This window comes from Sinocyclocheilus anshuiensis, unplaced genomic scaffold (assembly GCF_001515605.1).
Source record: "Sinocyclocheilus anshuiensis isolate Anshui unplaced genomic scaffold, SAMN03320099.WGS_v1.1 scaffold2171, whole genome shotgun sequence".
Taxonomy (NCBI): domain Eukaryota; kingdom Metazoa; phylum Chordata; class Actinopteri; order Cypriniformes; family Cyprinidae; genus Sinocyclocheilus; species Sinocyclocheilus anshuiensis.
Window position 1 is genome coordinate 532,908 of NW_015537929.1, and position 11,089 is coordinate 543,996.

Consider the following 11,089-nt stretch of genomic DNA (forward strand, 5'->3'; position numbering starts at 1 on the left):
TCATCAACATCTTGTTTTCATCTGTGTGTTGTTAACCTCCTCATCTTAAATCCATGTGTGAACTCTTTCGTGTAGTGAGTGAAAGTTGCTTCCCTTTAACCCATAAAATGATATAACCCTGTCTTCAATACAAAGTAAGTCAAACTTGATGTTTTACAATAAGTACTGAAAATTGTATTACTTTTCACTGCAAGGGGGAGACATGAGGATGAGTAAATTATGAATTTGAATTTTTGGGTGAACTATCCCTTTACGGTTTAGTGGGTTTTGCATGTTTATATCATATCGGGGCTATTTACACTTGGACACTCTAAGACATTTAAGCATGACAGAAATCCAATCTGTTGGTTTGAGACTCGGCCAAGAGTAAATCCATCTGGTTGTTGAGGCCATGATTGCAAACTTTGCTCCTACTAAACACATCTGTGTCATGGCATTTTGTGAGCCCCAAACAGAATGTGGCACATTATGGTTATCTTTTGTACCACAATTGTCAAAGATAATTCAGCCACATCAAGTGCAGCCAATTTAGGTGCCCATGCAGCACCAAGACACGTTTATGTGACCAAAGTGAATGCGCATGCACAATCAGATAGCAATTCAAATGACGTGTGGCTAAATGTAAATAGACCCATAAACATGGTCTGGAATCGAATGACATTCCTTCTGTAATGTCTAGAAAAAGGTAAGGAATAGATTACTGCTGCTCAAAGTCCTCAGAGATAAAGAAAACGAAGTGGAGTAATTCAAATGACATTCTGAATAATTGCCAAACCAAAACACAGCTGAAGCAAACTGATTGTGACATTTGCAGTATTGTGTGGGTTTATATTTGAGTTTTCATCTGGCTTTCAAAAATGTGAAAAACCTGGTTTTGAGGTATGTCTGGTTTATGTGACAGAAGTCTGGGTAATACTTCGCTGGCTGCTGGTACTTTTGATGACGTAGGTGGAGGAGTTGCTCTTACGGGAATCTTGCTCCGGATCACAGCGGCACTGAGAGGACTTCAGATAGAGAGTGGAACAGCACAGCAGGTTCTGCTTCAGGTCATGGAAAAGATGCCCAGCAAAAAACATGTAGATCCAGGGGTTACAGCAGCTGTTCAGACTGGCCAGCAACATGGAAATGATGAAGGGCATTGCTGTGGAGAAGAAAACAGCTTTAAATACACAATGAAAAGAGTAGAACATTGTACTTCTACTGTGTGGTCTTGTTTTAACCTGTTCAATATTGTCAGTCCTTTCATAATCCTGTGTCTAATGTTACAAAAAAATTACACATTTCACCTTTAAAAGTCAAATCAACATTTCTGAAAACTTTCAATTTTACATTGGAAAAAAAGTGGTGTAGAAACAATTTTCACTCTTCACTCAAATTCCTAGTAAATTTCACAAACAGCAAGTGAATTATGTGAAATTCTATAGTTGAAAAATTGAAATTGTATTTTCTTTTAAAACATACTCTAATAGAATTTTTTATTTTTTACAACAAAAAGCTTTTTTATAGTGTATTATGTTCAGTTATATTAAAAATATTTTCTTAATTTGTATTTTACACAAGCACAAATGTAAAACTAAAATATCTGCATGTGATCTTGATTCTATAAGTGGCATTTACTTTAAAACTGATATTTGATATAAATGATATACAGTAAAAGGTGTTTTTTCAAGGTTCTAGATAAAACAACAATTATTAGAGTACAATTTACAAGAAAATACATTTTTCAGTCTTCTAAATTTCAAGTTTAATTTAATGTGTTACTTGCTTGTTTCAAAGTAAATTCTACAGCATTGTTTTTTTTAAGGTAGTGTCCTTTATTTAACTTCACATATCTGATATTAGTGCAGCTCAAATTGGAATAAACAGCTGCAGTTCTGGGGAAGATGAAAACATTACTGGGCAGACATTACAAGCTAATTCAACAGTCATTTGTAAAGCAAGCGATTTATTTTGACTACAGTATCTTGATAAGGGTCTGTGCCACTAGGCTGTTTATCTTTAGAAGTCTAGAAACAGGGGGAAAGAAGGAAAGCTTCATTTAACACTGTCCCAAGCTCTGAAAATGCTTTATCACTCCCTACAATCTATGCATTCACTATGCGGCATTAAAAATAAATTGGTATGAGAAGCATGATGTGAGACAACTTCTTTATTATAAAAACAGTGTTGGTGGACCGTGGTGTAAACAGTAGAATCTGTCACTGAGCTTCTTTATGATCTTTTACAAACAAGACAAATTTAGACAGAATAAACAACATGTTGTTTGCTAGCTCATAGCAATGCGGAAAGATCTGTTAAACCAGAAAGCAGGAGACGATTGACTGAGGTAAACTCGTTTTGCTTCTATTGTGTTTGGGAATCATGGGAAAGAGGTGTTTTCAGGCATGAATAGAAAAGAAAATCCCCTTTAACCCTTATTGTTTTTATAACATGCAGCGGCACTGAGAGGATTTCAGATAGAGCGCGGAGCAGCACAGCAGGTTCTGCTTCAGGTCATGAAAGAGATGCCCAGCAAAAAACATGTAGATCCAGGGGTTACAGCAGCTGTTCAGACTGGCCAGCAACATGGAAATGATGAAGGGCATTGCTGTGGAGAAGAAAACAGCTTTAAATACACAATGAAAAGAGTAGAACATTGTACTTCTACTGTGTGGTCTTGTTTTAACCTGTTCAATATTGTCAGTCCTTTCATAATCCTGTGTCTAATGTTACAAAAAAATTACACATTTCACCTTTAAAAGTCAAATCAACATTTCTGAAAACTTTCAATTTTACATTGGAAAAAAAGTGGTGTAGAAACGATTTTCACTCCACTCAAATTCCTAGTAAATTTCACAAACAGCAAGTGAATTATGTGAAATTCTATAGTTGAAAAATTGAAATTGTATTTTCTTTTAAAACATACTCTAATAGAATTTTTTATTTTTTACAACAAAAAGCTTTTTTATAGTGTATTATGTTCAGTTATATTAAAAATATTTTCTTAATTTGTATTTTACACAAGCACAAATGTAAAACTAAAATATCTGCATGTGATCTTGATTCTATAAGTGGCATTTACTTTAAAACTGATATTTGATATAAATGATATACAGTAAAAGGTGTTTTTTCAAGGTTCTAGATAAAACAACAATTATTAGAGTACAATTTACAAGAAAATACATTTTTCAGTCTTCTAAATTTCAAGTTTAATTTAATGTGTTACTTGCTTGTTTCAAAGTAAATTCTACAGCATTGTTTTTTTTAAGGTAGTGTCCTTTATTTAACTTCACATATCTGATATTAGTGCAGCTCAAATTGGAATAAACAGCTGCAGTTCTGGGGAAGATGAAAACATTACTGGGCAGACATTACAAGCTAATTCAACAGTCATTTGTAAAGCAAGCGATTTATTTTGACTACAGTATCTTGATAAGGGTCTGTGCCACTAGGCTGTTTATCTTTAGAAGTCTAGAAACAGGGGGAAAGAAGGAAAGCTTCATTTAACACTGTCCCAAGCTCTGAAAATGCTTTATCACTCCCTACAATCTATGCATTCACTATGCGGCATTAAAAATAAATTGGTATGAGAAGCATGACGTGGGACAACTTCTTTATGAAAACAGTGTTGGTGGACTGTGGTGTAATCAGAAGAATCTGTCACTGAGCTTCTTTAAGCTCTTTTACAAACAAGACAAATTTAGACAGAATAAAAAAACACATTGTTTGCTAGCTCATAACAATGCTGAAAGATCTGTTAAGCCAGAAAGTAGGAGATGATTGACTGAGGTAAACTCGTTTAGCTTCTATTGTGATTGGGAATCATGGGAAAGATCTCAGGCATGAATAGAAAAGAAAAACCCCTTTAAACCTTATAGTTTTTATAAAATGGTGGCAGCAACAGTACACCACACTGTTCAAAAGTGTGCAGTCATAAAATGTATGTATTTATTTTTTGAAAGAGATGAATATTTTTATTCAACAAGCACACATTATATTGATCAAAAGTGACAGTAAAGACATGTATAATGTTATAAAGATTTATTTAGCAGCACAGCTGATCATGTGACACTGAAGACTGGAGTAATGGTTGCTGAAAATTCAGCTTTAGCATCACAGGAATAATTTACACTTTGATACAATATTACTGTTCTATACTGTATATTTCATCAAATGAATGCAGCCTTGGTGAGCATGAGACACCCCAAACTTTCAAGCGGTGGTGTAGCCTACTGTAATGACATCAACGATCAATGAACAGTATTTTGTTATTATTAATAATTTAAAAAAAAATTAAACTAAAACCTAAGCTAGAGTGTGCTGTCCATAAAAATAAACCGCAGTTACAGGTGTAGGTGTATCAACATCTCATCTGAAAGCAGCTCTTCAAGTCAGAACTTTAAAAACTGCTTTTACTAAAACTTCCTTTTACTAAAAATGTCTCAACTATCCCTTCTAATGAACCAAACTAAGACACAAACTGACAATCCATGTTCAGGGATTTACACTTGAGAAAAAATATCTAAAACCCGCACCTCAAAATGCACAGAAAACCAGTACAAACATCTGAGCACTAACATGACATGAATCACCATTAGAATACTGACAAGACTTTGCAATGCATTGCAACTTGGGTAGTCCTTAAATACTATTGTTAATGTCCAAAGAAGAAATGAGAATCAGGTGATGGTAACCAAAAGACTCATTAGTATTCTGGTGGTGAGATGACGTGTACTGCGATTAAACGTGACATGTCTATATGGGTCTATATATATCTCACTCTGACAAAAGGATGATGCATGAGGGTAAAAACGAAGAATCTGATACATGAACCATGAACCCATCTGAGCCCTTTCCCCAAACTCTTTCTGAAAGTGCACTGTGGTGAATTTTAAAAAGACCTGACTGTGTCAGGAATAGAGAAACAACCAACTCATGCTTGTTGGGCTACGTACACTAAACAAATGGTGGAAAATACATCCAAAGGAAGAAATATCTTGGAGATCGACTATGCTGGGGTTTTTTTTTTCCTGGCGCAAACAAGAAGGTGAGAACATCTTAAAACATAGTTTATAAACTATGAAACCACACATTTCTGTGCATTTGTGTGCCAACAGAGGGCTAGAACTAATTCCCAACATTCAACAAACAACCATCACAGATTTAAACAAGACCAACCTAGTAACCTAAAAGCAAACTTGGCAACTAAATAATATACAGTGATCAAAAAAAGTTCAAGATCCAAACAGATTGACGGGAACTTGTTCAGTGTACGTTTCTGTGCACTTGTGTTGTCATGTGCATCAAACCTCCAGACATAACGTTTCTGCGTTTGATTCTGTAGTCTCTCAGAGAAAAGGAAATTGAATTTAGAAATGAAGGAGTAAGCAACAAACCCAGATGGGGCTTCGGTCAAGTGTATTGCTTTTCTGTTTGCTACCTCCTATTTGTGCTGAGCTTACAGGCATCAGAGAAAACTGGGCAAGCACATCTCTGTACCATCGGCAGTTGGATCGATGAACAGAGAGAGAATGAAAGAGAAGATTCTTTAATATGAAGCTCTGAAAAAGAGTTTCCAGGCTGCTTTAGATATTCAGCACACTTCAAGTAAGATTCACAGAATATTTTTAGATGGATGCAAAGCTAGAAGATATATAGAAGAAATAGATAGATCTATTTTAGCACATTTTTTCCCCATCAGTCTAAAAATTATTACAGTATTAAAATACACTACGGTTCAAAAGTCTGTATGTTTTTAAAATAAGTTTCTAATGCTTACCAACGCTGCATTTAGTTGAACAAAAATACAGTAAAAAATAGTAATCTTGTGAAATATTTTTACAATTTAATATAACTTTTTTATTTTAATAAATTATAAAATATAATTTATTCCTGTGATGGCAAAGCTGAATTTTCAGCAGTCTTTACTCCAGTCCTCAGTGTCACACGCTTTTTCAGAAATCATTCTAATATGCTGATTTGGTGCTCAATAAACATTATGACATTGTTTGCTATATATAGCAAACAATTGTGCATTTTAATATTTTTCTGGAAACTGTAATCATTTTTTTTTTATTCTTTGATGGAATTTTAACAGCATTTATTTGATATTTTTTTGTGACTCTAAAAGTCTTGTTAATTTTGATAAAAGTATTAATAAAAAGTATTAATGTCTTTAAAAAAATCATACTGACCACAAACTTTAGAAAGGTAGTGTACAGTATATTTACAAAATTAAAGATAAAATGTCCTTGCAACGCAACTCTTTATTTTAGGAGCACTACAGTTCAGTGAGTGTCAATTGTCCAAATGTTTATCTGATTTGGACATTTCTGCAAAGATTTTTACTGTCCAAAAAAATGAGAAATGCTTAGTGGAAAGCTGTTTTTCTATTGTAATTCCAGTAAGTGTCATGGCGATGAGACCAAACTAACGGCCAAACCTGCAATGACATTGCCAAACCCAACATTAGTCTCAAAATAAAGCAACCATACATACATTCAACTGGAAGACACCGTTTTCAGCTGTCATTTAATCCTATCAGAGCTGCAGCTGAGATTTGAGCACATCAGATCATCAGTGTTTTTATTTAGTTTTTTTAAAACTCATCCCTTAGCATCAGCCAAAAGAAACGGCTCTTATTTCACACATTCGGAGAAATGTCTAGTAACTGGATTCCACTATGGCTGTGTCAGCCACTGCTGATGCATAAATCTGTTCAGCGTTGTCCTAATATTTAGACTGTGTGAATGTTTTGCTGAACTTGCCATAATGTGTGGATATTTTGTATGGTGGAGGTCATGATACGAGTGAGTATCTCTGGGTCTGATAATATTTAATCTTTGTCTCTAAAGTGTGCAACATGTGACCTTACCTTACTCTTTTTATTGCCGCAAGACAAACATGGTAAAACTCATGGCAAGAATATTGTTCACTGACATTTTCTTTCAAACACACAAGAGTAGCCATGCAGTACCCTTAATGTTTTGGTAAGCTGATAAGTTTTAGGGTTTCTGAATGTTTCTTGTCTACTGAAAACCTGGACTTTTGTGTGCATGTAAAAACAAAATGAATATTTGTATAACAATTTGTCGAGCACATGATTTCATCATATGTAATATTAATGTCTTATAGCATTCTTTTACATATTCAAAACAACAGTTATTTATCATCAATTCTCCCTGGGTTTGTTTGGGTTGGTGATTTCTCATACTGCAGACAGTCATGATTTAAGTGTTGCAGCTCTGCTGAATATTAATGTTTCCCTGAGACTGGTCTTTATGGCTCCGCCGTTTTTTAGCAGACTACATCTGTAGTGATTTAAAGTTAAGATGCCCATCACAGCAATCCTAGTTCTGTACTGGCAAAACCTTCTTATCAGAAGAATTACAATATATCAAAACCAGCTTCTTTTCTCGAGTCTTTGAAAGAATGCAATGTCATGGTCAGAAACCATCTCACATGATTCTGAAACTCATTAGGCTACCTTTTTGAATTTGTTCAAATCTTATCTGATAATTGTATTTTCAACTGTAGCCTATACTTTTCGAACATGCAAAAAGCTTTCCATGTTCAAATATGTTAGCTGAAAATACATTTATAATTCTAGAAAAAAATGGTAAGACGGGAAACATTGTGACATCGGTATACAGGACTGAAAACACTATCATACATGAACACCATCCTGCTGAGGTGACAGTAGAACCTTACGTTTTTAAAATACACAGCCTTCAGATTTCATGTTTGAGGTATGACTGATTTAATTTGTCTTCGAACAAAATAGGAAGCCTCTTTAAGTAAAGTTACATATCTTACTCATTAATGGAAAACCACCATCCTCGACGGAACTTCTGAGTGAACTCACCACAGTCTTCTGGGTTGGCTTACAAACTGATGTCATAACTGAGCCTACTGTAGGATATCTTCATTTTGTTTAATTAGAGGGGTGCTTTAATATAAGTTTCAGAATAATAAGGCTATAAAAAATATTTTTGAAAGTTCTTTATTTGATCTGGTTTTTGTTTATTGACTGATATTTAGCAATATTCATGTCCTTTTTTATTTTATTTGAATTTTCCATGATTTAGGCCTAGTATATGTAAACATCGTGTTCATGATTTAATGAAAATGTAAAATGTAAATTAAAAAAAAACTTACAAACTGATGTCATAACTGAGCCTACTGTAGGATATCTTCATTTTGTTTAATTAGAGGGGTGCTTTAATATAAGTTTCAGAATAATAAGGCTATAAAAAATATTTTTGAAAGTTCTTTATTTGATCTGGTTTTTGTTTATTGACTGATATTTAGCAATATTCATGTCCTTTTTTCTTTTTTATTAATTTTCCATGATTTAGGCCTAGTATATGTAAACATCGTGTTCATGATTTAATGAAAATGTAAAATGTAAATTAAAAAAAAATATATTAACACTCTTTCCATTAAAAAGTTGCATATTTTAAAACAATATCACCAATCTTCAGATTATGAAACAGCACTTGCCATTTAATAATTTAGATAACCCTTAAAAGGTATGCCTTTTAAAAATGTTTTTACATTTAAAACACTGGCTTGGCTGGCTTTTCCATTTGTTGACATAACATGGTTAGATTCGGATGGTAAATATTATAAATTAAGCTGGGTGTCCACCTTATAGAGATAACCACCATATTTATAATGAAACCATCATATGTCATATAAATATGATATTATAATATCATATGATTTTAATCAAATCATATAATAAAATGACATTTATTGTTACTACTGTAATGCTATATTAAACAAAAATAAATGATTTTATTGATCAAAATAATCAGAAAATAGTACAAACTTTGCCAAAGTGATTGTTTTGAACAAGTATTAACTTATTTGTATAAATACTTTGTGTTTTACCCCGTGTTTGGTGTAAAAGGCCCACCTGGTCACCTCATATAAGATTTTTAAACTAAACAACCCATTTATGATTTATTTTAACACAAAATCTGGTGCTCCATCAATGTTCAATAAAACCTTTTTTTTTTCTGCACTCATACAAAAACTTGAAAACCTTTTTGTAACTGCCACCAAAATATAAATGGAGTCAAAAATCCCCAACTAATTATTAATCTTTGCCTCATGGATGCCACAAACTACACTAAAGTTAACAATCACCCCTGTGCTCAATAACAATTTCGAATGGCACGTGCGTAAAATGTTAATCAAACCTTTAAAAGAAACTCACCTTCCCTTGGTGCTTCGGGATCCCATGCTGACCACATCTGTACGGAGAAAAACGGAGTCCAGCACACTATATAAGCCAGTACGATAACAAAGGTCATTTTAACGGTGGTGATTTTGGCCTTGGAAATGAGTTTGACACTGCTGACCCGCGCGAGCGCGCTGCCTTTCGATGTCTTGGGCGTGAGAGTGATACACTGGTCCTTCTTAGTCTTCCTTTTAAAGTTTTGCCATATTTTAAAACTTATCAGTCCGTAGCAGACGCTCAGAATGGCCACTGGTATGATGTATATTGTCAGACTAATCCACGTGATGTAGGCTTTCGCTCCCCACGGCTGCACGAAATCTCCCCAGCAATCATATACTCCTGAACCCACCTCCCGTAAGGAAAATATATAAACCTGTGGGATGCTGAAAAGTAAGCTTAGTGCCCAAGAACAAATCACGTAACAGCGGTCCTTTTGCTTGTGTAAAGAACGAAGGGGCTGGCAGATTGCCATACATCTGTCTATGGACATCAGCACCAGCATGTACGTGGAGGCGAACATCCCAACGGTCTGAAGATACTTCACCAACCTGCACAGGATGTCTGGTCCATAAAAGCGAAACGTGATGTCCCAGATGAGTTGAGGAAGTACCTGGAAGACAGCCACGACCAGATCTGCAATGCTGAGGTGCTTCATGAAGTAGTACATGCGAGATTGACTGTGCTTGGCCGTGTGGATTGCAACAAGGACGCAGAGGTTACCAGCGAGTGCCAAGAAGAGCACCAAGGCCAATACAGTGACTTCCACTTTTGCCACCTCTTCGTTCCGCTTCAGCGGGTTCACCGTCTGGTTCACGCCGTAAGTTTCATTGTTGACGCTGGAGTTTCTAGACGACTCATTGGACCATAAGTCTTGATCCTTGAAGATGTCCTCCATGGTGCCAAAAAGCGCACGCCTACTTCTCCACAAATGTCAGAACTGATTAGCTTTCCTCGGGCATAATCAGCCAGTACGTAGATAACCCTTTAACTTAACAGGTGGCACGACAAGGATCTCCAGGAATAGGGAAAGTCCTTTGCTGCTTGGTGGTGATCCCTCTGCTGTTTTTAACCTTTACTGTGAACTATATAAACATAAGAAGCATGGATTTTTTTTTCTTTTTTTGGTAATCCATCACATTTAGCCCTATATTTCATTTACCATGTTTTTTATGAATTATAAATCAAATTGATGCATTAAAGATTCAATCATCCAGTCATTATAAAATATAATTCTTTTTTTTTTATATTGCAAATATATATTATTTTACATTGTAAATATAATTTTTAATGTGCAAGTACTTACAATTATTATCCATTTCATCAGATTGTCCAGCTGCTGGCAGAGTAGGTGTAAAGGAGAGTCCTAGAGGTGGAGAAGCTGCTTTGCTCTCACTCAGCTCACACTGAATGGAGCGCGTCACGATATCAAGCACTTGTACATCTTCTCAATGGTTCTCCCTGCCCTAACTTACCCACGACTTCCACTGGGGGTCCTTGTGCTCTATTGCAAAACAGTAAATTCCTCTGAAATAGTCTGGATGACATCAAATGTTTTCAGTGTGCTTTCTTGCATGTTGACTGCCTTGTAATCTTTTCTTTTTATTAAGGGACCATTTATGATAAACAAAGCTAATGTTAGTGCAATAAAATAAAACAATTTAAAATGGGAATATAGTGAAAACTATTTTTTTTTGTATAACAGAGAAAAAATACACAATATCCTTAAACTAAATGCAATTCTGCATGTAGATACTAATATTACTCAGCAGATATCTTTCTCAAGTACATTAGCACAACAATATTTGACTAATTCATACAAAATATCAGCCAACACTGTTATCGTTGAATCGTGTTTATCTTTGG

At 34.8% G+C, this 11,089-nt stretch overlaps 1 protein-coding gene across 1 annotated transcript; it reads right to left on the reverse strand.

Moving 5' to 3' along the window:
* Nucleotides 1-264: 264 nt before the first annotated feature.
* Nucleotides 265-10,248, reverse strand: oxtra (oxytocin receptor a). Its single transcript, XM_016446538.1, has 2 exons — nt 9,203-10,248; nt 265-1,141 (listed from the first exon to the last, which is right to left on the reverse strand). The coding sequence occupies exons 1-2, from the start codon at nt 10,119-10,121 to the stop codon at nt 891-893; spliced, it is 1,170 nt and encodes a 389-aa protein (XP_016302024.1). The 5' UTR covers nt 10,122-10,248; the 3' UTR covers nt 265-890.
* Between the last annotated feature and the right edge of the window lie 841 nt (nt 10,249-11,089).